This window comes from Caloenas nicobarica, chromosome 12 (assembly GCF_036013445.1).
Source record: "Caloenas nicobarica isolate bCalNic1 chromosome 12, bCalNic1.hap1, whole genome shotgun sequence".
In the NCBI taxonomy this organism is placed as follows: domain Eukaryota; kingdom Metazoa; phylum Chordata; class Aves; order Columbiformes; family Columbidae; genus Caloenas; species Caloenas nicobarica.
Genome location: NC_088256.1, coordinates 2,176,193 through 2,202,084, shown reverse-complemented (window position 1 = coordinate 2,202,084; position 25,892 = coordinate 2,176,193). Strand labels below are relative to the sequence as shown.

At 51.1% G+C, this 25,892-nt stretch overlaps 2 protein-coding genes across 2 annotated transcripts; one reads left to right on the top strand and one right to left on the bottom strand.

The window, feature by feature from the left end:
- The first annotated feature begins 26 nt into the window (after nucleotides 1-26).
- On the top strand, nucleotides 27-8,297 carry LOC135993361 (DNA-directed RNA polymerases I and III subunit RPAC2-like). Its single transcript, XM_065643170.1, has 5 exons — nucleotides 27-110; nucleotides 4,606-4,703; nucleotides 6,622-6,698; nucleotides 7,693-7,775; nucleotides 8,116-8,297. Exons 1-5 carry the CDS (start codon nucleotides 72-74, stop codon nucleotides 8,161-8,163), a joined length of 345 nt encoding a protein of 114 aa, XP_065499242.1. The 5' UTR covers nucleotides 27-71; the 3' UTR covers nucleotides 8,164-8,297.
- Nucleotides 8,298-14,754: 6,457 nt separating this feature from the next.
- Nucleotides 14,755-22,529, bottom strand: LOC135993469 (endothelin receptor type B-like). Its single transcript, XM_065643362.1, has 7 exons — nucleotides 22,065-22,529; nucleotides 18,974-19,086; nucleotides 18,275-18,479; nucleotides 17,444-17,593; nucleotides 16,565-16,698; nucleotides 15,820-15,928; nucleotides 14,755-14,904 (listed from the first exon to the last, which is right to left on the bottom strand). Exons 1-7 carry the CDS (start codon nucleotides 22,512-22,514, stop codon nucleotides 14,755-14,757), a joined length of 1,311 nt encoding a protein of 436 aa, XP_065499434.1. The 5' UTR covers nucleotides 22,515-22,529.
- Between the last annotated feature and the right edge of the window lie 3,363 nt (nucleotides 22,530-25,892).

The window sequence follows — 25,892 nt, the reverse complement described above, 5'->3', positions numbered from 1 at the left end:
GACGCTTCCGGCGGGGCCGCTGGGAGCTGTAGTCCCGCCGCGCGGGGCCCGCCGGGAGCTGCGGCGCGGCCATGGCGGAGGAGGGCGGCGGGAAGGCGGCGCTGGAGACGGTGGGTGCGGGCGCGGAGGGGCCGCGCTCCCCGGGCAGCGGCAGCCGGGGCCTCCCCGCTGAGGGGGACAGGGGGGTGGCGGGATAAATCGTGCCAAACCGTGCCAGCGAGGACAGATCCACGGGAAAGCTGCCGCAGGTGGTCGCCCCCGGCCGCGGCTTCGTCCCGGCAGCGGGAAGCGGCGAAGACCCCGCTGAGCACGGCGGGGAGCGGCCGGTCCCGGGCTGGGCCCGCAGGGTTTACCGGGCGTGGGGCGGCTGCTCTGCTCGGTGTCTGCGAACAGCAGGGGGAGGAAGGAGCTGAGGACGCGAGCGGTGTCCCTGCGACAGAGGGGGGCGCACCTTTTAGTCGAATTTATTGAGGTTGAGGTGTTTGAGGTTGTCCTGGAGGGAGCAGAAGCAGCCAGAGGCCAGGACTGACCTATTTTAAAGCTAGTTTGAGTTAACATTTTCTAAAACAAACCTTGCCTTTTCAAGATTAATTACCCAGCCCTGCGTAACGTGGGGCCTTGGGTGGCTTTAACCATCAGCCGCAGGCCCCAGCAGCGTGTCCTGTCTCCTTCACCCGTTTCAGGTTGCTGAGCTGTGTGGCGGGAGTTTCTGCACCCTCTCTCCATGCCCAGCACCCGTGGCAGGCGGCTGAAGGCAGTAGGTGGCACTGCGCTTCACGCTAACAGGGCTGCAGGCTCCCAGCTGGCGCTTACATCGTGTCCCGGTGACAGGGAGAGCTGACAGCACATCTGGAGGACTGCATCTGGAACTGAGACCGCATCTGGAATATTGTGTCCAGTTCTGGGCCCCTCAGCTCCAGAAGGACAGGGAACTGCTGGAGAGAGTCCAGCGCAGCCACAAAGATGCTGAAGGGAGTGGAGCATCTCCCGTGTGAGGAAAGGCTGAGGAGCTGGGGCTCTGGAGCTGGAGAAGAGGAGACTGAGGGCTGACCTCATTCATGGGGATCAATATGGAAAGGGGGAGTGTCAGGAGGATGGAGCCAGGCTCTTCTGGGTGACAACCAGTGACAGGACAAGGGGCAATGGGTGCAAACTGGAACACAGGAGGTTCCACTTGAATATGAGAAGAAACTTCTTCCCGGTGAGGGTGCCAGAGGCTGGCCCAGGCTGCCCAGGGAGGTTGTGGAGTCTCCTTCTCTGCAGACATTCCAAACCGCCTGGACACCTTCTGTGTAACCTCATCTGGGTGTTCCTGCTCTGGCGGGGGGATTGGACTGGATGAGCTTTCGAGGTCCCTTCCAATCCCTGACATTCTGTGATTCTGTGACACAGGATCATCGCGTGCTCTGTGCACTGGTCTGTCCATCTGTCAGTGGGAGGTGGGGAGAGCTGAGCACCAGGTCAGCTGTACAGGAGAAACAAGTGGGTTCTGTAAATTGCCTTGTTTTATAAGTTGCTTTCAGGGAAGGCTTAATACAATGGTTTTACATAGTCTTTCAGTGTATATAGCCCCTAACCTTTTCCTAAGAGCACAACAGACCCTAGAGTCTCCTAGCTATAGCCTAGCTCCTGCTAGTTACTTTTTTCAGGCTCTGTAGAGCCTTATTCTTCTCCACAGTTGTGCAGGGCACAGGCTGAAAGTCATGATTGCACCAGGAAGCCCAATCCTAATCCTGCTAGTCTGATGTGATGAATGAAATGGATCTTTGAAGAGCTGCAGTTGGCAACAAACCAGCAGATTCCCCGACGAGGAATGCAGTATGTGACAAAACAGGAAGACGTGGAAAGTGATACTGGCTCATGAAGACCAGCAAAGGGCTGTATATCCTGATGTAAAAGATAAGTTATGCTTAAACTGCAGTGAGTGTAGGAACAAGGGAGTTGTAGGACTGTTCCCCACCCGCTTCATGTCTGGCTGATCCCATCTATCTCAGTGTTGTGCTAACGTATCCGCCACAGCACTGCCTGGGCACCAAATACAACATCAAATAATTCACCTATGTAAATCACAGCCCCTCCGAGCAGGAGAGCCTCTGGGTGACACTAGATTGCAGCTCTTAGGCTTGCCTAGCCTCAAGATCTCATCAGCTTTTCCTTCTGCTTCTGTCGTAATCCAAGAACACAGACAATTTGATAAAGAGCAAATCGTTGTGTACCCAAAGAAGAAAAACACCAGGCAAGCAGAAGTCCTTTTTCCAGGGCATCAGGGCTTCTTTTTACAAGTTGGCTCACAGGAAAACAAGTTTTCTTGTGAGGAATAGTTTGATACCTGGGCACCTCTTATCTAAGACTCAGAAGCATGCTGAGAGCTGCCTGCCTCAGGGCACAGACCCAGTTGCTACAGGGATCGGGGAGGAATCTGTCCTTCAGGGGAATGTGTTGGTTTTCCTTGGAAGCATTGGGCAGCACCTGCGCCAGGGGCAGGATACCTGACCAGGTGGGCTGGTGGCGTGTTGAGAAGCAGCAAAGCTTGTGATCCTGCCGAGATCCAGAGTTGTATCCGAGGGCTCTCCACAGGAAAGAGGAGAGAGACATTGAATCCCTGTGAAGCCAACAGGTTCAACACAACGTGTGAAAGAGCCCTGCTCTGGCTTTCATCTGCCAGATCAACGTGCTGGGTACTTACACTGCCCTAAGGAGCCAGGGGCAGCTGAGATTCAGTGGGTTGCTGATCTGAGGCACTTGCTGCAGCCCCACAAGCTGGCCCAGCCGCCACGTGAAAGATGCATCCTGTCCCTTCCTTCCTACGCCCACGTGTTCCTTCAGCTCTGCGAAGGAGTTTGAAGTCAGTGCAACTCTCAGCACTGTGTGTTAAACTCCCAGTTATCCTATTTTTCAAATTGTTTCTATGGAACATTTGTAACTTGGCTGTAAATATTTGGAAAAGCACCTCTTTGCCTCCAAGTGTGCAGAGCTACCCCAGAGCTACAGTTTCACTCCCATAGTGTGACCAAATTGCAAGAGTGTCACTGTCCCGGTGAACAGAGCTGTCTCATGGGGGTGAGAGGGGCACTTGGGATTGTGGCACCTGGGCAGCCTCCCAACCCTGTGCCTGGATGCAGGGAGCAAACTGGGGCCAGATGACCTGTCCTGGCACACGCGTGCCTCCCGAGTTAGTCTGCTCTCATTTGAGCCTGTAGTCTTTGGACAAAACAAGCTCTTGGGTATGACTGGTGCTAATAAATTTAATAACTATTTCCTTGCAAGGCCTCACAGTAGGAGAGACTGAGGCTTCTGGGAAGATGGAGGAGGGTGCTGGGTCGAGCAGGCAGGAGAGCAGACAAGGTGTCTCACCTGTGCCGCTGGATGCCCGAGTGACCTGTATCAAATCTCTCACGTTTTCATTCCACACTAAGGGAAAGTGGTGTTGTTGTTGGTTTTTTTTTTCCTCCTTATTTTGTCTTATTTTAATCACCAGCAAGACCCACCGCTTTGGTTATGGATTGTGAGATGCTGGGAGGTGAGTCAGACCCTGTCAGTCCAGCATCCCCCGTGTTGCTGTGATGTTGCTGTGTCACACCTGCCCTTGAATCATTCTGCAGGTCCAGGGAATCTCCGCAGAAATCAGTCTGCATCTCCCTTCCGAACTGCTGAGTCAATTCCCTGTGGCGGCTGTGCCTGCAGAAAGAGGAATGGGACTGCTAGGGGACAACTGCTACCCCAGGGGAAATGTGAGGGGTTATAAAACCCCTGGAGCGGTTGAGGATTTGGCCACAGGCAGGATGTGAAGAGATCAGTGCTCGTCTTAGCCTGGCTCTGGACTTCACCTCAAAACTTCTGTCTGCTGCCAGGAGAGGAAGCGGTTTGGGGGTGTCTGGGCATGACAGGCTCCACGGTGGCTACACTGAGCCCGGGGAAAGGTCGGAGGCTCAGCAGCCCTCTGACAGCTAAGTGATTAAGTGACTTGTTGGCTTTGGAGGAGATCCCAAACCAGTCTTCTCAGGAAGCGTTAGCTGGTAAAGCTCTTTTCAGGCGCCTGAGCCAAAAGCAGCAGGAGGATTAGGGGCCGGCTGCCAGCGTCACAGGGTTCATTACATTTGGGGCTCAGCAGTGGGCTCATCCTGAGCATGTGAATTTGGGCTTAGAGCTCCTTTTGGTTTTGAGCTGGGATAGGATTTCCCTGCTGACAGGCAGAATTCCTCCTTGGGAATTTTTTGGCTGTCCCTCCCTCTCATTGCTGTCTAGCCATAGGCTGGTAATGGATCATGGGGTGACACCAACCTGAACTGTCACTCCCAGCTTCTTTCCACCGGGGGTGTGGAAGCCACAGCTTTCTTTGGGCTCCTCTCCTGTGAGGAGGAGGGGTGCCCAGGCACTTTGATAACTGGGGAGAGGTTTCTCTGAGGTCTGTAATTTTTGCACCTTTCCCTCTGCTGCAGTGGTGGTTTTGCTCACACCGCAGCAGCTGAGATGTGAGGCACAGAGGTGGCCCAGCCAGACCCCATTACTCTGGTGAAGCTGAGCACAGCAGTTTATTCACCCTGGGGCTGGTGTTCCTTACCTCAGAGAGCCTTACAGCATTTCTTCTTTCCCCATTTGTGACAGGTCCAGGCAGATGGGACAGACGGAAACTGCGTCACATTTGTGTTGCATGATGAGGACCACACGCTTGGCAACTCCCTCCGCTACATGGTCATGAAGAAGTAAGTGGAGCCTCTGTGGAGTGTGGCACCTCTGTCTCCTACTCTAACCTTCTCCTTACTCATCTGCATTTCAGTTTTTGCTGGAACAAGGCAAGTGATCAGCAATTACCTCTGTGCACCTCTGTTAGGGTTTTTATACTAGACATGGTGCCAAAGACTCCTTACCTACCACCTCTTTTCACAGGATTATCTTTTCCCTTCTGCTGTTAACATCAGGACCATGAGAGCACTAATAGGCCTTAAATGGGCCTGATGAGCTGCACCTGAGGCCTCCACCCACACTCTGCCCATGGGTCCCAGAGCCCTATTTGAGCTCAGCTCAGGCTTCCAGTCCCTCCTGAGCTATGTTCTAGGAGTATGGGTCTCTAGCTCAGCCTGTACTGGGCTTTACACTCCATTTACCTGGATGCTGATGCACAGACTGACTTCCTGACCTGATCTCAGCCCTTCCTTATCATCCAATCCCAGGCAATGCTACAGGCTCAGGGAAGAGCAGCTGGAAAGCTGCCTAGCAGAAAAGGACCTGGGGATGTGGGTCGACAGCAGCCGAACATGAGCCAGCGTGTGCCCTGGTGGCCAAAAGGCCACCAGCATCCTGGCTGGTACTAGGACTGGTGTGGCCAGCAGGCCCAGGGCAGTGACTGTCCCTGTGCTGGGTGCCAGTGAGGCCAAACCTCAAATTCTGGGCTCAGTTTTGCGCCCCTCATGACAAGAAAGCCCTTGAGGTGCTGGAACAAGTTGAGAGAAGGGAACGGAGCTGGGGAAGGGGCTGGAGCACAAGTGTGATGGGAGCGGCTGAGGGAGCTGGGGGTTCAGCTGGAGAACAGGAGCTGAGGGGAGACCTTCTGATCTCTGAACTGCCTGAAAGGAGCTTGGAGCCAGGGGGGGTCGGGCTCTGCTCCCCAGGAACAAGCGCCAGGACCAGAGGACGAGGCCTCAAGCCATCTCCTCTCTTACTATGCATGGCTCCCAGCTCCCCGCCCCTTAGGGAGCAGCCAGCCCTCGCTGCTCCTTGATGCTTAGTTATGAAGGAAATGTAATGTCTGACATGCGAAAGACTTCCGAACGTCTTATTTGGCCCTGGGTAAAATGATGTGCATGTCCATTCAAATACATGTGATCAGGCAGTATCTATGTCTCTTACTGGGACAAGCACAGTCAGAAAAGAAGGTAGGAACAGCCAGTATTAAGCGGGAATTGATGCTGGAAATTAATTATCCTGCTGCTCCCATCAAAATATACAAATAGGTGTACCCTGGTCGCACAATTTTATCGAACTGGGCAGCGCTGAGGGCTTGCGAAGGTCTGCTGGTAAGCCTCAGAAGAATTACAGCAGGAAGTTCAATGCATCATCTCAAACGACAGTTGCGTTGCAAATGTTGTGTGAGTTCCTCTGAGAAATCGCCATGACAAGAACAGCAGCCTTCTTGCCGCTATTCTTTCTGCTGGGTGCACAAAGGTTCTACCAGCCGCCTCAGCTTATGAAAGCAGATGCCTTGCAGCCTGCAAACCATCTCTCTAAATTATTGCAGTGCCCTAGACCTGTCATCCTCTTTCGCCCAGCAGAACTGCAGCAGTTTTGTGTGCGGTGAGGTTTCCAAGCAGCCAGGATCCCCTGTTCAGACTCTGCAGGCCTGCCAGTGGATCGCTGCAGGTGCCAGGATGGGGCCTGCGGTCCTGCCAGCCACGTCCTTCCCCTGGGAAGCTCCAGCTGCAGCTCAGAGACAGGCAGGGGTGTGTGAATAAGGTTACACAGGTAGTTTCCCTTCAGCATATCCCTTCTGTGAGACCCTCAGTCATTTTAGGAACATCCTGAGCCCCAGCAGGTCTGGGGTGGCCTGAGCCTCTGACTTTCCTGAGATTTGCTGTGGATTGGCCTGGGTTTCACTGCTCTCTTCTTCTCTCTCCCCTTCTGCAGCCCTGATGTGGAGTTCTGTGGCTACTGCATCACGCACCCTTCTGAAAGCAAGATCAACTTCCGCATCCAGACCAGAGGTGTGTGCATTTCCTTTGTGTCCAGGGCCCATTTTTGTGTAATGCCCCCTGCTCATGTCAGGTTTCCACCATGAGTCATTTAAATAAAGAAAAGCACTTTTCTCCCCCTTCTCTGCTGGCCACCTGCAGCTGCTGGGCCCTGTTGCTCAGCTGGAGAGGCCGCTCTGAGCCATTATGCTGCAGATCTGTTTCCCAACAGTAGGACTGAGCTAGTGGAGGCTGGAAGGGACCACAACCTTTTCTGGTCCTGGGTACCTGGGTTGACCGGCAGCAGGCACTGAACTGGAGTGTCGGGATGGAGCTGTCAGAAGTGATGGGTGCTCCATCTGCCCCTAAATCAGCCACAGGGACCGGAAAACAAAGCATGGCATACATATGTATATCTGCAATGAGAGAATTTATTTCTGCTTCTTCTCAGCTGTCTTGCAGCTTTGCTCATCAGCCTATGAGCCACAGCTCTTTTGAAGAGCCTCGTAAGTCTGTGCTGTCTTTTGACTTGCCTCCCAAAGAGGACTTTGTTCCCTGATGTTAGACACTGACAACTCCGAGCCTCTTGCAGTCGCTTGCTCCCCCCAGCATACCAACCTTCAGCTCAGTGCCCTGCCCTCTGTCCAGGCTCCACAGCTTTGTCTGCTGCCCAGGGGGACAGTGTTATTTCATTCCTTCCTCCTGGGGCTGTTCACTTGAGCATCAGATATGGAGAAGCCGCTTTCTGGAAGCAAGGATCTAGAGTATGCTTGCCGACTCTTTAATTCCATAAAAAGAATTAGTGCTCGGGCTGGCTGCTCCAGCCTGGACCACCACACTGAGCTCAGCTTGCTGGTGATGGGCTGGGAGGAGGGAAGTGTGTGGGCACATACAGGATGTAAGAGCCTCTCTCCATCACAGGCACTGCCCTTGGGCATCGTGGTAACAGCCACGCTGCCTCAGAGCGGCGAGAGAGAGGGCTACCAACCCCTTTGGAAGCCATTTCACTAACACATCTTTCCCAAAGGGACCCTTCCTGCCGTTGAGCCATTCCGGAAAGGGCTGAATGACCTGATGGGTGTTTGCCAACACGTCCTCAACACCTTTGAGGTGAGACTGTTCCTGAAGAGCTCAGGGTCCTTTTGTATCTCTTGGTCTCAGAGGGGAGAGGAGTGGGCTGAGACCTGTGTTGTGGGCACTTTTGACATGAAAAACCTGGTAGTATTTTCAGACGTTCTCTGGCTGCCCTGTGGTGTGGCCTGGCTTCTTTTCCCTTGGAGTGACTGTCAAGCTTAGTCACTTGTGAAACTACCTGGAACTTCTCAGGTCCCTCAGCCTTTCCAGGCACTGGACAGAGAAGTCACAGCTCAGACCAGGGTGGTGACACTGTGGTATGCAAGTTACTCAGATATATGTGCAGTTAACATTTGTCCTTTGGTCTTGTTTGCAGAGGAGCATGAAGGAATTCAGGGCCCAGAGGGAAGAAGAGATGCAGTAGCATTTGGGGATGACAGTCCCCATGGATGTGTGTAATGTCTGTATGTCAAATTCCCTGTCTCAAGAGTGTTTGTTTTTTAATGACTGCTTTGATGCAAACCTCTATTTTCTGTAATAATAAAGTCTATGGAGTTTGATGCCACAGAGGTGACACTGTGTCCAGCTCAACATGGGTATGCAAAGTGGTATCTAAAAGGCAGCTTTTTTGCCTTTCCTTCCTTCCTTCCCTGTGTTGTTGCTGTTTCCTGCCCAGGTTTTTCAGATCACAGATTTTGCACATAGTCTGGTGCACAGAATTAGTCTGCCCCAGAGTCCACATGGAGCAAAGGGGTTCAGTGCTGTGTGACTTCAAGCTTTTAGAGAGACAGCACCCTCTCCTGACCTTAATCTTTGTGATACTGGCACCAGTGCAGTTGACTTCAACAGATACAGCCAACCTTCCTTTTTAAACAGATCATTATAAAATGATACTCTGCTCATTTGGGGGTGCGATGAGTAAAAAAGCACTTGCCTTTTTCAACCCTCTGAAGAACTCGGACAAAGGCAAGTACAGACCCCTCCTCCTGACCGGGGTACAACACTGAAGCCCTGGCCTTGCTGGGATCCGCTGGCAGAAAGCCAAGCGAAAGCCTTTTGTTGAGTGTAATGTGGCATGAAATTGCAGGAGTTTTTCTGCTCCGTGCAGATTGTGAACCTTTCTGGTTTGCTCTGCGCAGGAGGGACACCGCTGGTCTCTTTGGTGGAGGTCTGCAGCTACCAAAGGAACCTGCTGACACTCAATTAACTATTCAGCAGATTTTGCAGCCCCCCTGCTGCTTAATAAGAAACACCCAGGGCTTTTCATTTCAAACACTGACATGTTTTATTAACATGCAGCGGAATAAGGAGGGGATGTAAAATGTCAGGTTTTCTCTATAAAATTCATTCTTTCAAATACAAATTGACAGATTCAGCCTCTCTGACAGGCTGGCGGTGGGTTCGTGTTCACAGGGATTAGGCCAAGAAGGCAGCTGAACCCTACATTTCATCATCATCAGGCTTCTTTGCCTCTCAGTTTGCTGCAATGGATCCATCGTGCCCGCGGTCCTGCATCCGTAGTGGGCAGCTCTGTAGCTTTGCTTTTGGCGAATCCTGTGTGACCTGGTTGCTGGGTGCTGAAACCCGTGGGTGGTTAAAGCTCAATTTCATGCAGGGCAGGGGCACGCGGGGAAGCGGGGGCTGAGCCTGGTGGGTGCTGGTGGGTGTCTCACCCCTCTGTGTAGGTGCAAGCACAGGCCTGGGGACCTTCTGGTTGGAAAATCCCCCAGCCTAAGGAAGAGGGAGACACCAAAAAGCAGGAAAGCAGTTTCCCTGGTCATGGGGTGGAGAAGCCAGGAGCTGGGTCAGCCCAGGTGTCATGGAGAATATTTATCAGGTCTTGAAACCCAGCTGGTCATTGACCTGCTGGTCACTTCCTTCGACACCCAAGGGACCATAGGATCACTTCGATCGGAAGAGACCCTCAGGATCATCAAGTCCAACCATAACCTCACTCTGGCACTAAGTCATGTCCCTGAGAACCTCATCTATGCGCCTTGTAAACCCCTCCAGGGATGGTGACTCCAGCACTGCCCTGGGCAGCCTGTTCCAATGCCCCACAGCCCTTTGGGGAAGAAATTGTTCCCAAGATCCAACATCAACCTCCCCTGGAGTGACTTGAGGCCGTTTCCTCTGGTCCTGGCGCTTGTTCCTGGGGAGCAGAGCCCGACCCCCCCTGGCTCCAAGCTCCTTTCAGGCAGGTCAGAGATCAGAAGGTCTCCCCTCAGCTCCTGTTCTCCAGCTGAACCCCCAGCTCCCTCAGCCGCTCCCATCACACTTGTGCTCCAGACCCTTCCCCAGCTCCGTTCCCTTCTCTCAACTTGTTCCAGCACCTCAAGGGCTTTCTTACGATGAGGGTCACAAAACTTACCCCAGTATTCAGTGTGGGTCAGCTCCATGTTCCCTGAGCTGGGCTGCAAGGGTCGCTCTGTTCCTGGACGTGCTCTGCCTGAGGAAGCAAAGAAAGAGGGAGCCCGTAACTGTACAGCTCTTCCCTGGGAATGAGCAATAAGAGCTGGTCCTGGTGTTGGTTGTAGCGTAGAGGAGACCTTTTAGGGCTGGAAAAGTGCTATTTGGATGCCAGCGCAACGTAAGAGTTTTAAAAAGGTGCAGTTTCTAGCTGGTATCTCAGCTCTCTCATCTCCCTCCCCTCTCACACTTGGTCAAATTTTATGACATTGGTTTTAATAGCAGACATCTGGGAGGAAAACACAGGGGGAAAGCGATACCAAAGGAGGCTGAAGTTAAACAGACCTGCAGCAAGTGATAGCAATGGGATGAGTTCATGGCAGTCCGTTTGTTGCAATATTACTAATGCGCAGGTCTGAGCCTGGTTGGTTTTGAACCATTTAAGGCTAAATTGTTGATCTGAGTGTAGCTGCTAATGTAGATATGATTAAATCTGCTCTTGGAGCATAAAAAGAGATGTTAGCCGCTTAGGGCCCAGAAGGTTAAGTAAGGTAAAGGGATTCCCCTGTGTGCCTGTAATTGGTATCTGTCTTGTGAATATTAGCAGATCCCGGCTGTTCTGCCTGTCCTTAGGAGAGGATTGTGGCTCTTCGGTGTTTGAGATGCTGCTCCTTATGGCATTACCAAAGGTCACTTTGATTGTCAAGATGCTTCAGTCTTCATAGAAATGAATGGGCGCTGTGCATTTAAATATACTCATTCCTGCGCACCGTGCAAGGAAATGGCAGAACAACCCTTGCTCGGCTGCTGGCAGGCACTAAACTGCACGGCTGCATGTTTTGCTCCTGTTTTAACATGATAAGGCTGACTTCTACCAGTTGGGACTGACTTTATTTTGCAGCAAGAAGGGTGGCAACAGCCAGAGACAGGTCTCTAGCTTTGAACTCCTAAGCTTCCTTTTTTCTTTGCTATTTCATCTTTTGGGCACTTGTGGCTTCTCTACCAGGAGGACATGCAGAGCTTGATGCTCTCTTGTGCTTCTTTGAGGCACTGAGTGGATTTTAGCTGGCTCCTGTGTCCTCAAAGTATTTCAGTCCTCTGGAGAATGGTATATCCTTCCCCCGTGTCCTGGTACAATGGGCTGGTGTCCACACTTCTCCTGGGTCTGGAACGATCTTGTTTTTAAAGAAAGCTGCTTCTCCTGCCTCTCCGCCCAAGGGATCCTGTCTTCTGACACCTCCGGTTCATTTGTCATTATTTCTTTTTAATTAAGGGCAACCATGCGACAGGGTCAGGTCAGAATGAGCCGCCTGAAAGCTGGCACCTGGGCTAGCAGAGGGGCAACGTGTGTGCCAGGAGGCAGAGATGGGCAGGACAGAGGAAGCCACGTTCCTTGCATGTGTGTGGGCTCATCAGCCTGCCTCTGGTGCTGATTTGGGGCTGGAGCTGGTCCTGCTCAGCGCCTCTGTTGGCCTTGAATTACCTACTGTGACCCAGACTTACCAGCTTTACCTGACGGATCTCCAGACCTGACCCACAGCATCCTCTGCTTGCTGGAGTTGTCAGTCTTTCGGAATTCATAGAAACATAGAATGTCCTGAGTTGGAAGGGATGATCAAGTCCAGCTCCTGTCCCTGCACAGGACACCCCACAGGTCACCCCGTGTGTCTGAGGACGTTGTCCAGTCTCTTCTTGAACACTGTCAGGTTGGGGCCGTGACACCTCCCTGGGGAGCCTGTTCCAGTGTCCAGCACCTCTGGGTGAACAACCTTCACCAGGCTGTCCAGGCTATAGGGGCACTGACTGAATCAGTCCCCAGCAAGCAAGTCCCCTGCTCACACGGTGTTTCTCATCTGTGTGACTCCCACGGTGGGGTCCCCACAAGCCAGGGTTATGCTCCAGGCCTGTGTAACGCAGTGAAGATCCCAAGAGAGAAAGATGTTGGCTCAGCCCATGACCAAAGCACCAGCCATTTCAGGTGTGTGTGGGGAAACTGTAACCACAGGGTCAGAGCATACCGGTTAGCTGTTAGCATCCAAAATACTGCCTGTTATGGGACTTCTTTCCCTGACAACTGATCTGCCACCTCTGTGGTGTGCGGCCCCACAAGCAGTTTGAAGTGATGAGAGGTTTGTAATTAGTGGAAAACCCCCGGTGGTGCACGTGGTAGCAGATGGAAAAGTCAGCACATCCCAACCATCCCTTCCCACCCTCCCTTCCAGCTGCCAGCACTCCGCACCTGCCCTGGCACCTCCTGAGCACACTAGAGTGACACCTCCAGTGAGTACATGAATTTTAGGGAGTACCGACAGAGACGCAGTGGCGGAGATGATAACCTGAAGCAGATCCCTCCAATACCAGCTGTTTGCAACCTGGAAGGGCAGGCGCTGGTGGGTGGAAGAAGACGAGCTTCATGCAAGACAACCAAGGAGCTGGGCCATCTGGAACTGAATTTGCCAGAATTTGGGGTAGGGCAGAATTTGAGTTATTGAGGGCATTGCGTTAGGCTTGATGTACCACTGGCTTACACACTGCCACATCCTTGGAGTGGTATGAAGTGTTGAAGTCACAGAATCTATTTGCCTATAAATGTGGACAAATATAGAAATACAGAGAGTTCAGATTGCTTTTATAAGCACAATCATTTTAAAATGTCCTTCCGCAAAGATGTCTGCGCTGGAACATTTCAGTGTTTATCAGTTTTCTCTGTTGGATTCATTTGTCCACCAACAAAACGCAGCCAGCTCTAGGGCAGAGCGCAGCAGCAGCGCTGCAAAATTGATCCAGACAAATCTACTCTAGCGGATAGGTAAGTTCATAGAAAATGTGCTGGTCTGGATATTCCTCAGTCTTTCTGGTTTTGTTGAAGCCATTTTGTCTTTCAGAAATGTGATTTGTTTGTAAAACATCTGCACTTAGTGAAAGCTAAGCTAAAAAAACCCCCAACACCTGGAAAATGTTTTGCTTTATTTACAGGTCTTTTTTCTTCTCCCATTTTCCTCTCTTTTTTTTTTTTTCCCTCCATGAGAAGATGAAAAGGGGAAAGAAGAAAGAACGAGAAGTAAAAGAGAAGAAGAAGAAAAAAAGAAAAATCATTTAAAAAGTAGTAACTAAAACTCTCTCATACAGGTTTTCTTTAAGTTTTGGCAAGAGATGCAAGCACGATTTTTTACAAAACATACTGGAAAAGCACCTGGGGATTAATTATTTTAAACAGTAAATTTGTGAAAGCTCTTTGCCATAATTCAGTTAGCTCCAGCAGCTCTTTCAGCTGAGATCAGACTTTCCCCATTGCCTTTTCCACCTCAGTTTGACCACAAGGATGAGCATCTCTGTCCTCCTTACAAATGGCATGAACCTTGGTGTTGTGGTGCTGTGGCGAAGGCACGTCGGGGTCCAGCCCCACTGCCCCGTTGGAGCTCAGCCTTGTGGGCAGCAGGAAGGCGAACTATAGCTACCAAAATGCAGAACACCCTTTTTTCCCTTCAGAGTTGTGGTCTTGCAGGTGATCCCCCTCCCAGGAGCCAGTGGCTGATGGATGCTGAGGACTTTCCAGCTGCCAAAGACCGCAGATCAAGGCTGGATGCTTTTCGGGAAGGGCACATCTGGATCCTCTCCCTTGTGCCAGGGAGAGAATTAGCTGCTTCCAGAATATGTGGGGGGTTGGAAAGATGAGGGCTGGTTCCTTGGTCCCAGACTCACTCGGATTTTAGCCACCTCTGCCTTCCCTTGCCTGGCCTTACAGACTTTTCCCTGGAAGAACAGCCCCTTGGGCCAGCAATGACCCAGCACCTGGCCCTGGAGGGGACAAAGCTGGAGCCGATGGCTTGGCTGGATGCTGCTACTACCTCCTGCCAAGGTCCCCTAAGCCGCAGTCGCACACAATCATTTTCTTGTGCCATACGCAGGAGGGGTGAACATCATCCCCGGATGGGGAGCCTGGGGCAGGTTTCCCAGGAAAAGGTGGAGAGGAGGGGGGATTTTAGGGCTCCCCAGGTTATGTTGGTCACACAATGAAGCCAAATTACTGCCCATCTCTTACTACCATGAACAGGGCGAGATTTCAGGCCATTTATGATCTACGAGACCTACATGGTGCCTGGATCTTATCCTGGCTCTCTGCCCAGGGACAAACCGTCCCAGCAACAGAAGGAGAGGATATAGGATGGTATCGAAGATTTTCTTTGGCTTTTTGAGCTGGAAATTGTCACTTAGGGTACTCTCCCTCTCCTCCTCATCTGATATCCATCTCAAAATGACCACATCTCAACTTTCCTTCCCTTTTCACATATATCTCCCCACCCTACACTTCCATCCGAGACAAATGGCTGTAAGTCATTTGGTTTTCCTGCAAGGAAACGAAAAGTCCTATAAGGATCTGGATCCCCTTCTCCCCCTGACCAGAGGACAGATCGATGTGGTTCAGAGGCTGCGTTCAGAGCTAGTCCCAGGGGTCCATGAGGTGCTGCAGCTCCTTCCAGGTGGGTTACAACACGAAGGCAAAAATGATTCAGGCCCAGCCAGGAAATGGCCGGGCGAGAGAAAAGGAGGGGTCCTGCCGTCTTGGCACGGTGCCTTCTCCTCTCACCCCATGGGTGGCATGGCTTTAGGAGGAACTGTACTTGTTACTCAAGCGGGAGCTGCTCCGGTCCAGCCCAAACTCCTGCCCATTGGCTTTCCACTTCCCAACAGAGCCCTTCTCGTCTGTCGGTGTGATGCTCAGAGCTGGTCTCTGGCACCAGCAGCACAGGCAGGACTGCGGAGACAAGAAGATGGAGAGAGAGTTTACAAGTGTGAGCTACAGAGTAATAGAGGAGGAAACATTCCCTTCCTGATGTTGGCAAGTCAACCTGTGCGGTGCCAGAGGCTGAGAATTGCAGCCTGCACTTCTGAGCCTTGCTGTCCTACAGACCTGCTGGGAGCAGGTTTTCTGAGATAGGGAAGGTATGGATTGGGAATGAAGATACCAAAATCTTGGGTACATTTTGCAGTTGTGCTTCCTTGTCCTTGAGGGACAGAAAATACGAGTAGTGCTTAGCTGGACTCAACTCTTTGCCACAGCAGCTGGGAGGTGACTCCCATCCCATCCCATCCCATCCCATCCCATCCCATCCCATCCCATCCCATCCCATCCCCTTCCTTTCTCAAGGGCTCTACTGCTCCTGAAAGTTATCTCCAAATAACTTGTGCTTGGAGTTTAAAGCAGGCTCAGTCCCTGGTTTGTGAGGATGCTTCTGATTCAGAATGACAGGGACTTTTTTGGCTTGTCCTAGGTCCTGCATGGGCAAAAGCCTCCTCATAGCAGGGCAGCAAGCTCTAGTGTACTTGAAGCTGGGAAGAGAAGCACCTGGCAGGGGGAATATTTGGGAGGAGAAATATTATCAGTATATGAGCAAATAGGGGAAAGCTGTGGGCTGCTGGCAGCTCCTGCATGTTCCTGATGGGGCATTTGTGTGGGAGCCAGGAACTGCAAGGTACAAACCCATCTCTGCTGCCGCTTGCTGGATGTGTTTGCCAAACCACTCCCCATCTGTCTCTTCGTCTCATAAGCACAGAAGTCCACGGAGGTGCCTCTGGCTGTGCCGTGCCTGGCCTGTGGGAGCTTGTGCCCTTGGGACCGACATCTGGGAGTGGCCACCACAGCCAGGAGCTCTGGAGGGGTCAACCCTACCTGGAAACAGTTCTTGAATTTGCGGCTGACGAAGTAGAGAGCCACAGGGTTGATGCAGGAGTTGAGGGAGGCCATGTTGATCCCGAAGTAATCCACCACTAGTAGGAAACTGAGGCGGGAGGGGAGAGAAGAGGGTGGATGTGTTGGAAGCTCGCGGAGAACTGAGGGAGGGTTTCCAAAATGCTGCCAACTCCCTGGCCTGGGAACCTGCTGCCATGGAGGGCCAGCGACCGACACCATAGACATGAGCACAAAGCAGCCCCTCCTGCGGTTGGGCAATTGCGCAATATTTTTCTTGAGAAGAGCATTTCCTGAGGAAACCCATGGGATGAGATCTGATTTCCCCCGGTGACCCTGATGTTCTCAAGCTCAAGCACAGCAGCGGCGGCTGGCCTGAACTGGATTTTGGCATGGCAGCGAGAGACGAGAGAGGAAGACAGGCAGCCACCAGGTGTGCACAGCCCTCAGGTGTGCTCAGTCCCTTCAGCCCTGCAGGGAAGGTTTCTCCACCCAGGAGACCTCTTTAAACCACAGCTTTATAGAGACATATCAAAATCTAATCTCTTCTCTTCGTACGGTCCCCCACACCCTTTCTCTGTGCCCATCAGGAGAGCAATGCCACCTAGAAAGGAGCTGTTGAAAGGTGTTTGGAAGGCAACTCCACCAGCCCACGATGAGCCCAGCAGAACCTCTGCTGGTGCCCGCAGGGGCTCCCAGCACTGTTCCCTCCTGTTGCTGCCCCTACCTGAGCAGTTCACATCTGTTGGGGTCCGTCTGGTCATAGATGGTCTTTTTGAGGATGCGGCTGAGGTGGAGCGGCAGCCAGCAGAGCGCAAAGATCACCACGAGGCAGAACACGGTCTTGGCCACCTCCCGGCGCTGCAAGGAGAAGGTGGGCAGGAGAGAAGGGATGGTCTGGCTGAGCGTTGGAGAGCGGGTGGAGCAAAGCACCATCTCCCCATGCTGAGCAAAAGCCCTTCAAGCAATTTCTGTAATCTGATGTCGGCTGGGCACCCCTTTTGAGTCCAAAGCACAACCTGCAGCTCCCAAACCCTGCATCATGCGGAGGACTCTGAGACCCAGGCTGCAGAAATGGGTAGGGTACCAGCAGCACAATGTGGACCAGATGCCTTCACACCCCTTCCCACCAGTGCTCCTGGTGACTTTGCTGGGGTGATACTCCCTGGGACATGGGAGCCTCATCCATCCACCCTTCACACTGTATTATTGTGACAACTGGCTGGTCTGCCTCAAGGGATCATTCTGCACAGTGTGGGAGGGGACAACAAACTATTCTTTTCCCTGCACCCCTTCTCTTTGATGTGGCACATTCAGCATTTGATCCAGTTTGTTTTGATCTGGGCTGGCACAGCACAGCCAGAGATAAGTGACTGTAAGAAATTGAAAATCGAGCTGGCCCATGGCAATAAGGCTGGTGGTCTGGGTTGTCCCTGAGACTGGAGATTGTAGAGCTGAGGGCGCATGTCCCTGCTTTAATCCATGAATCTACATCCATGTGCCAATATCCACTGACCACCGTGAGCCTGCATCAGCTCGTATGTGTTCTCCCCTTTAACAGCATCCCTCCTGTTTGGGAAAAGAAAAGCCTTCCTGGTTTTCTTACCCGTTTCATGTGGTCATTCAGAGCAATTCTCATACCATTTCTCTTGCTCAACATCTCGCATGACATGAGGGTGTAGAAGATGCCAGTGCATACCAAGGGGAGGCAGAAATAGAAGCCAAAAAGCCACCAGTCCTTCACATCACGGTAGAACTGCATGCGAAAGAAAAAGCAACTGGAAACTGCAGAAGGAGAGGGGTAACGGGGGCATGAACTGACCCGGTCCCTGATGCTGATGCTGGCCTGTATCACACACTTCTGATGTGTGAAGGTGTAACAGCTCCTGTGCTAAGGGCACACGGGATTATCTTGCCCCAAGGCTGGTGTACATGTTTAACCTAAAGAATTAAAGGCTGGTTTACATCTGGCTACCAGCCCAATCTAGCACTCTTGGGCAAGAGACAGTTGCAAGGAGCTTATTTGGTAGACATGGTGGTCTAAGTTATGATGCTTTGTAAGGGTCTTCATTCTCTTGCTCACCTTTAGCTGACCCTGTGATAAAGGTTACCCATGCAGACCAGTTGTGGAGATGCTCTTTGGCCTGCTGGGACAGTGTAACAGGTTCTGAAACTTCCCAAGATGTGTCATGACCTTCCATTGTGGATGGTGAAGACACGACACAGCCTGAGGACCAGCTGCCTGTTTTCTGGCCCCATATTCAAAGCCAGTCTGCCCCATGTCACTACAATGCTGAATATTCTGTGCTTTGTCTGATGTTGCTCTCCCTGTGTTCACCCTGATGATTAGAAGAAGCCACCTACAGAAGCAGAATGCCCTGGTTGCCTGTGCCTCCCTCTCCCTTGCACTGCAGCTGCGGTGGGACGGAGTACCTACCATCATGAAGCTGGATTTCTGTTCGGAGGCCAGCATGCACACCCACAGGTGCCGTTCCCAGTAGCTGAGCTCCACCATGTCAAAGGCGATAGCTTCGGGGACTGCAAGCACAATGGCCACTGCCCAGATCAACACCACCTCCACTGCCTTCCACATGGGGATTCCTATCCCCTGGATCCGACTCCAGGACGCTACTGCTCGGTACCTGCTCAACACATGGGAATACAACAGGAGCAGATTGGAGTGAGAAAAGAAACCATCAGGAAGGGGCTGAGAAAATGCAGATCAGAATTGACCCCAAAGGCCCTTTCCCTTACACCTTCCTCCTCCACTCCTGAAACTTCCCCTTCAGTGGAATGGGAAAGACAAGAGACAGGGGCTCAATGGATGGATGTGATGGTAGGCTACCCTTGGCCAATGTCTACTTGCCATTGGGGAGGTGTCACCGTTCCCCACCACCTCAGCAGTTTTTCCAGTACATCATGATCCTCCCCTCAACCTTTTCCCACAGGATTTACTCTGTCACCAGAGTCAGTTCCTTTTGGATTTCAGCTCTACATGACAGCACCCTGTCCCCATTTCTGAATTTGGCCTGGGATCAAGCTACCCTGCAGTCTGCCTTTTGGTTACAAAGAAGGGACATGCTATAGTCAAATACAGGTCAGACTGGGCAGTGAGGCTGTAGAAGTTGTTTCTTACCTGTCGATGCTGAGAGCACAAAGGCTGAGGACCGTGATGCCCACTGAAGCTTTCTGGATGAAGGGGACCAGCTTGCACACCTGCACACCAAAGGGCCAGTTCTTTGCCAAGAGCTGGGGAAGAACCGCAAGGTTAACAGCCTGCTTCGGCAAAGCATGTCCGGCTTCCCGTGATAGCAGGTGGTTACCCACAAGGTGTGAGAAGCCCACAAAGAGCAGCTGAAAGCACTCTGAGGTTACCTCCACTGGGATTACACTGTGTGCGCTCTCCAGTATTCTGTGTTGTACTGGGAACCATTTGTTTCCCAAAGGGCTCATTGTGAGAGGAGTTGTCACACAGATGGAAGGATGGTCCAGACACCAGGTTCTGAATCCGTACCCTGAGTGTTTTTGGGTTAATCTGAATCCTAAATGCCACAATGGGCTTTGGGTTGCTTTCAGAGGGAAAATGGGTTAATTCTCTGAAAGAGCCAAAATCCAGCAAGAACAGCTTCTTTCAGGTGGCTTTCAAAGCTGTGTATAATAGTCTTAAGCCCTTACCATACTCTGACCCTCTACCACACTTAGATTCCTTATAGAACACACACTCTGTGACCCCAAGCTCAGCTGGGGCAAGCAGAGGGTATCAGTGGGGACAAAATATCCTGAAGGCAGCAAAAATCCAGGTCACTCACTCATGAGGATGAGACTGAGTCTGAGTTCACAACCCTTATGTCCCTGTGACACCTGGAGCCCATCCTAAGCTTACCCCTACTCAGAACCATCCCCCCGTATAAGCTCTTGAGTTTGGTTTCAGCAAGAAGACAAATCGATCCAGAAGCTCTCCTGGAAATCAGAGTCTCAGGTGAAGGCAACCAGCCAACCCTCCCCTTTCCTTTGTTCTGCAAACTTGAGTAGTCCACCCATCCCACCTGTCACCATGTCATAAGGAAGACACAGCACAAAGGAACTGGGCTACTCTTAGAACCAGGTTGCTCAAAGTCAGTTTGGCCTTCTTAAACAAGCAACAATTTCTCCTCCAGGAGGTGGTTGGAAGCAAGAGGCAGAAGGGAGAGAGGTGGCTCAGGTGGCCTAGGGAAATCCTGAACATCAGTCAGGAAATGTCAGTACAGACATGGCCAGAGCAGGGAGTCCCAGCGCTGGAGATTTGACCCAGTTTTCCTGTTACAAGGCAGGCAACACCAATGCAAGATGTTGTCCTTAGCCTGGACAAAATGTCTTGACTCTTCTTTGTGTTGGCTGCAAGCTGCGCTAGTTGCAGCTCCAAGAGATGGCCAAGTGTGTCTCCAAGCCAGCAGCTTGTGTGAACAGGAGGTGTGCTGTAGATGAGGTCTTTGGTCTAAGACATGAACTCTGCACAAAGCTCAGTGCAACCCCAGTTCTTGGCTGACCAAGATGCAGAGCTGGGTATAGAGCCTGTGACTCATCTATCCGTCAGATTTCCTCTGTGGGGTCATTCCTACAGCCTCCACCTGGTTCCACACACCCTCTTTTTTTATATGTAGGACCTTCCTGCAACAGAGACTTGTGAAATTTGTTAGAATGGGGAAAACAGCTCCTGACGGGATGGGCTGTCAGACCCAAGTTCTCACAGTCCCATTGTACAACCTTTGTTTCTTTGGGAACCCAGGCTAAAACCAAACCAACTGCCCCGATATTCTGGCTGATGTAACCATGACAGATGGACTTTGCAGTCCAGATCTCCCAAAGCTGAGGAGGCAGGCCTGCCAGATATTTTGCTGTTGCTGTTACTCTGTTCTTGTTAAATGTACATTGCACGACCCAAATTCTTTCCCTGGCCAGATGGTGCATTTCCCATCAAGTGTGGCAAAGGCAGAATTAAAATGTGAATCTTCCCTCCCTTCGTTTTGACAGGGGACAAATACTGGTGGGGCTTTGCTGTTCAGGTTTTTGGGGGGCTCAGCTGCGACCATGTTTGTTGAGCTGCCTCCACAGCCTCTGCCTGTGCAATGCACATGAGTGAAACCGTCTGCATGGTTCCGTATTCTTATAACAGTGGGCATCATCCGGTCCATGGAGAACCTGTTCATTTTGAGCTAAAGAACCTTTATAGTTTTCAATCCGTTTTCACTTGAAGGGTGTCTACTCACAGTGATTTGAGACCCTCTGCCAGCCACATCTGGTTGTTCTCATTGTCAAATTATATGCACCTTCTTCCCACTGCAAATTTCTCTGCCCTCTTCCCCTGCCACCCAGCCTGCTCCATCCAGGACCCTTCTGGCACTCAATTTCAACTTTTCAGGCTAAAACCTCCGTTTGACAAGCAAAACTGAGTTCCAAGTCCTTCACCCCATGGCATCCCTTCCAACCCTTCACAGTAACCTCTGGCTCCAGCCCGTGAAAACCTGTGTCAAGCAGTAGGCGAGGAAGAGCTGTGACAGCCCAGACACATCTCACAGATCTGACACATCTTCTGCTCTTAGCTGGGGTCTCAGGTCCACTGCCCACATCTGCCCCATCCTCTCTGCCTCCATGCACCATGCAGAGCTCGGGTTCCCCTGAGTATTTGTTGTGCCTCTTCTCTCTAGTTTAGGGGTCTTCTTTCTAGTTTAGGGGTCACTGTCTCTGAAAGAAGCCCCTGTTTCGTAATACAGCCATCTTCCTTGTTCCTGGATGAGTCTTCTCATTTAGCTAGAATAAAAAAGATATTTGCTTGAGGCTGGTTAACTGAACTGTGCTGGGAGAAGTGTCCTCAGTGCACAAGAACAATGATTTTTGCTCAGCTGAAACAAATGTTGGATTGTAATGTCAGGAGACTGCAAGTGATTATTTTCTTGTGATTTTAAAAGTGATTTAAAAGATCTGGGAAGCTATGTGCTTGTGTGTGTGTGTGCACAAGACAGCTGCAGCTGAGAACACATCTGCTTTCCCAGTAATGTGCTCTCAGCTTTTTGTCTGTTTATGTTTTTCTGTTCCTTTGGAGAACAGGAACACCTTCCCCCTCTCCCTTGCAAAAACGGAGCCTACAATAAAGAGCGGAGGACAGATATTCCCCAGAGCACCGAGGCAGGTGGGAGCAGCACCACCCCTGTGATTGCCAGCCTACCGCGGCACTTGTTCATGGAACCTACCTTATACACGTTGATGGGCAAAGCAATGAGGATGTAGAGGAGGTCTCCGAGTGCCAAGCTAGCAATGAGGACATTTGGCCCATTCCTCATGCACTTGTTCTTGTAGATGATCCTTAGGAGCGTGGAGTTCCCAATGATTCCTACTATGAAGATGGTGCAGGACACGATGGTATTGATGTACTTGAACATGTGTCTGATATCTGCAGGCTTCAGGCACACGGGCAGCAGGGGTGGCTCAGAGCTGGTGCTCCCGGGGAGGCTCTCTGAGATGTTTGATAGCTTGGCATCCTGGAACAGGCTTGGCTGGACCAGACTATACGCCTGCTCCTGGCTAAGCACCTCAAAGGGGATGGTGCTCTCCTGGAAGGCCTGTGGGGTCTGGCTGTGGGCCCTGGAGAAGAGGCAAGTCAGGAGAATGGCAAGAGTGGTGGGAGCCGGGATTCTCACCATTGAGGACCAAATGGCAAAGCTGGGTGCAGAAGTCCTCGCAATGCTTACGGGATGTCCTTACTTGGATCTTGGTTGGGTCTGCAGGTGGAGAAAAGGACAAGGGAGAGAACTTGGTCAGCAGAAGAAGGAGGAATGAGACAAGACTGAATGAAAGCCATTGCTGGAGAAAGTCCATCATCACAGCGATCAGAAATAATGCCAGATTAGATCCCATCTGGTCAAAGCACCTGACCACTGTGGGTGGGAATCTTTGCTGCTAAAATTAAACATGCCTGTTCAGTAAAACAAACTAAAAGGAAAACAAACAGTATCTTGTGCCTTTTACACAGTATTTCAGCAAATGAGGGCACTCGCTTTTTCTCAAATAGGTGTGTTGAATGAGCTATTGCACCTTCTGAACTTGCTATTGCACCTTCTGAACTTGCTATTGCTGCTCACATGGCAAATCGGACATTTCTTTCATGCCCACACCACACTTCTCATTTAGTTGCCAGCCGTTTCAAGCAGCAGTTTTGGGGCACCTGCCCTATTGATGCCTGCACACCTGGGCGATTCTGCGAACCCTGTCTCAGGGTCCACAGAACAAGTGGACCTTTTTTTCCAGTTCATGACATGGGAAAACTGGAGCAACGCTACCATCCCACTCTGCAGCAGATCCTGTGGGCTGCTGTACACCAGCTTTCACTGCAAAGTGAAAAGATTCAGGACAGCCTTGCTGGGAACGATGATGGGAAAATACTACAAAGGTTTTTCCAGAAATGCTGTATCGATACCTGATATCTTATTCCAATTTATGTGCAAGCAGTACAGCCCCTCCTTCCCCATCCTTATCATCGTTAATTGAACCACTTCCTTTCCAAATCCGCTGTGCCCATTCAGCTCAATACTCAGGGATATAAATCTCCCTGTACTGTTTGCAGTTTTGACCGCTGAGCACAATAAAAGGTCTCTCAAGCTCACCAAGGCTGGAGGACTACTCATAAATATCACTAGAGTGAGTTTTGCTTTGCAAATCTCAGGCAGTGCTTTCAGGCAGGACTAGCTATGCTGCTGTTCTACAACCACACGAGAAAGCTGAAGATGGCTGTAGCACTGTCCTGGCATGATGTGAATTTGTGGAAGGGGCTTCTGGATGATCCAGATACAGCCATCAGTAGGAAAAGAGCCCAGAGAGGGGGTGGAAGAAGTCAGCATCCTGCCAGTCTGTGTCCCAGCACTATCTGTGCCACTAACAGATCTTGGGTCTCCTGGTTAGAGTGGGTGAAGAACATGTTTCTCAAAGAAGAACAAGTTTCTCAAACTATGAAACTTTACAGCTTTGAAGGAAGGAAAGATTGCTGTGCCTAGACCAGAAACAGGAGCCTTTTGGGGCTTCCCTGGGACTTGCTCTGTTCCAGGGAAGCCAGTTAGGCAGGGATCGGGCTGTCTGCCTGGGATGGCACTTCGTTCTCCACTCTGACTCCACCAGGCAGAGTTGGGATCTGAGCCTAAACCAGCTGCACCCCGGGGATCTGCTCCCCAGGACCATTCAGCCACAACACGCCTGGGTTGTAGCACAGTTCCCCCTGCCCAGGACCAGGGGGTCCCCAGGACCAGCAATGTATATATGGTGGGAGCATGGTGTTCCCACTGGGAAAGCATGGCCAAGCCAACCACGAGTCCCACCAGGTACAGCCACATCTTCTTCAGATACAGCTGTGCATTCCTCATGTGTCATAGGCTCAGGCCAGGCTTTGTAGAAATGCCTGTGCCTTTCTGCTTGTTTGGAAGACTCCAAATGTAATCAGCATGAAGTTGAACTCTTTCCCAACAAACCAGCTTAGCTAGACCTACCCTTTTCTTAGTTTCACCCTACTGCACTTGCCAGAAATTCTAAATCAGGCTTAGTCCTTCCTGAACCTCTTATGTCCTTCCTCAGTACTTTAAACTGTGAACAAGCAATGTTAGGAGGAAGCCTCAAATTTATTCCCAGTTACTTTTCAAATATAGGCAATAAAATAACGAAATCCCTTCAGTCACAGTTTAGAATTCGTGAAATAGACAGTTAGCAGTTAACAATCAGTTAATGGTTAACAGTTTTGTTAAAACAACCATGTTTTAAAGATGTTTCATTTCTGGTTTGAATCCTTATAATGGCACCTTGGATACGGTTTCATCACAGGAAAATTAAAGATCCCATCACTTTTCAGCTCACTATAATCATGCTTCTATCTGCTAAAATATTCATGCCTGGTGCTTAGCAGTCTTGTGTGTTCTCTGTGCCTTTCATCTATGCAGACTCAAATAGCTTTGCAAATTTATCTTGCAGATAAGCTGCATTGGTGTGAGCCAGAACAGGCATTATGAAGTTATCTGCCTGCCTCTGGCTGAAAAAAAAAAAAAGAAAAAGAAAAAGAAAGAGCAGTTTTCAATGACTTGAAGAGCATTTAGAGAAGAGTCTACATATGATGGTTAGGAAACAACCCATATCTGGTCTGTAAAAGCCCTGCTCTGGGAGGCACGTGGGTATCCCATCGCTGGGGGATACTTCCCGGTACTGTCCCACCTGCTAATTTCCTAAGGATGGTGGAATGCCAGCTTGTCACTTTGGATAACCAGTATAAAATGCTATGGGAAGGGACTAAGCTATGCAGCAGAACAGCTGGTTATTAAGGAGCCTGGACAAGAGGGAGCCTCCTTCCACAAAAGACCCTTTGGAGATGCATTGGTCAAAGCTGAGGACTCACAAAGTCATCACCAGTCACCATGTGGAGAGGAATGTTACCACCTGCTTGCTAGAACAATCTTGGTCCTTGGTGGCTACAAAAGTCCTCGTATCCTCCCTTGTCTCAGCACATCCCTAATCAGCCGATTCCCAAATCTGGGACCTTGTGACCAGACAAACTTCTCGGATACCACCTTCTTCCTGATATTTACTTGAGCATCTGCTCCATCTGCTCTCCTGGAGACAGATGACCCAGGTGGACTTTGCTCTGACCTCTTTTGATGTTATTCTCAGCTGTGACTCCTGCTCAGGTGCTGGGCACCCAGCTATGTTGGGAAGTGGGAGAAGAAGGGAAGGGAGAGAATGGATAAATGATCTGAAGGAGCACAAACCTGACTCATTGGAGACCTCGGTGCAAACCTCTGCTCTGGCTTGGTGCAAGGACTCTAGCCTGCACCCTTGCTAAGGTCCTCGGCTCTCTGTCCTGCCCCAGGCTACACCAGGGGCAGTTGTTCCATGGGTGGGTGCCCTGACCAGTACCCTCCTCACCTTACCACTATGCCCACAGGACTGCAGCTCACAGGCGAGGGCAGACCCAGCTCAGAATTCCTGCCTGGGATGTTTGAGGGTCTGAGCGGCTCGCAGGGAGCAGCTTTGGGTGGCACAGACAAGCG

Bases quoted from the DNA above. Each gene is read 5' to 3' on its own strand.
- LOC135993469 (XM_065643362.1), bottom strand. From the start codon at position 22,514: ATGGTGAGAATCCCGGCTCCCACCACTCTTGCCATTCTCCTGACTTGC. The intron at 17,594-18,274 runs GTAGGTACTCCG...TTTCGCATGCAG, and splicing joins AGAAATCCAGCTTCATGATG to TTCTACCGTGATGTGAAGGA. The intron at 14,905-15,819 runs GTAGGGTTGACC...TTGTCTCCGCAG, and splicing joins AATTCAAGAACTGTTTCCAG to TCCTGCCTGTGCTGCTGGTG.
- LOC135993361 (XM_065643170.1), top strand. From the start codon at position 72: ATGGCGGAGGAGGGCGGCGGGAAGGCGGCGCTGGAGACG. The intron at 111-4,605 runs GTGGGTGCGGGC...CATTTGTGACAG, and splicing joins GGAAGGCGGCGCTGGAGACG to GTCCAGGCAGATGGGACAGA. The intron at 4,704-6,621 runs GTAAGTGGAGCC...CCCCTTCTGCAG, and splicing joins CGCTACATGGTCATGAAGAA to CCCTGATGTGGAGTTCTGTG.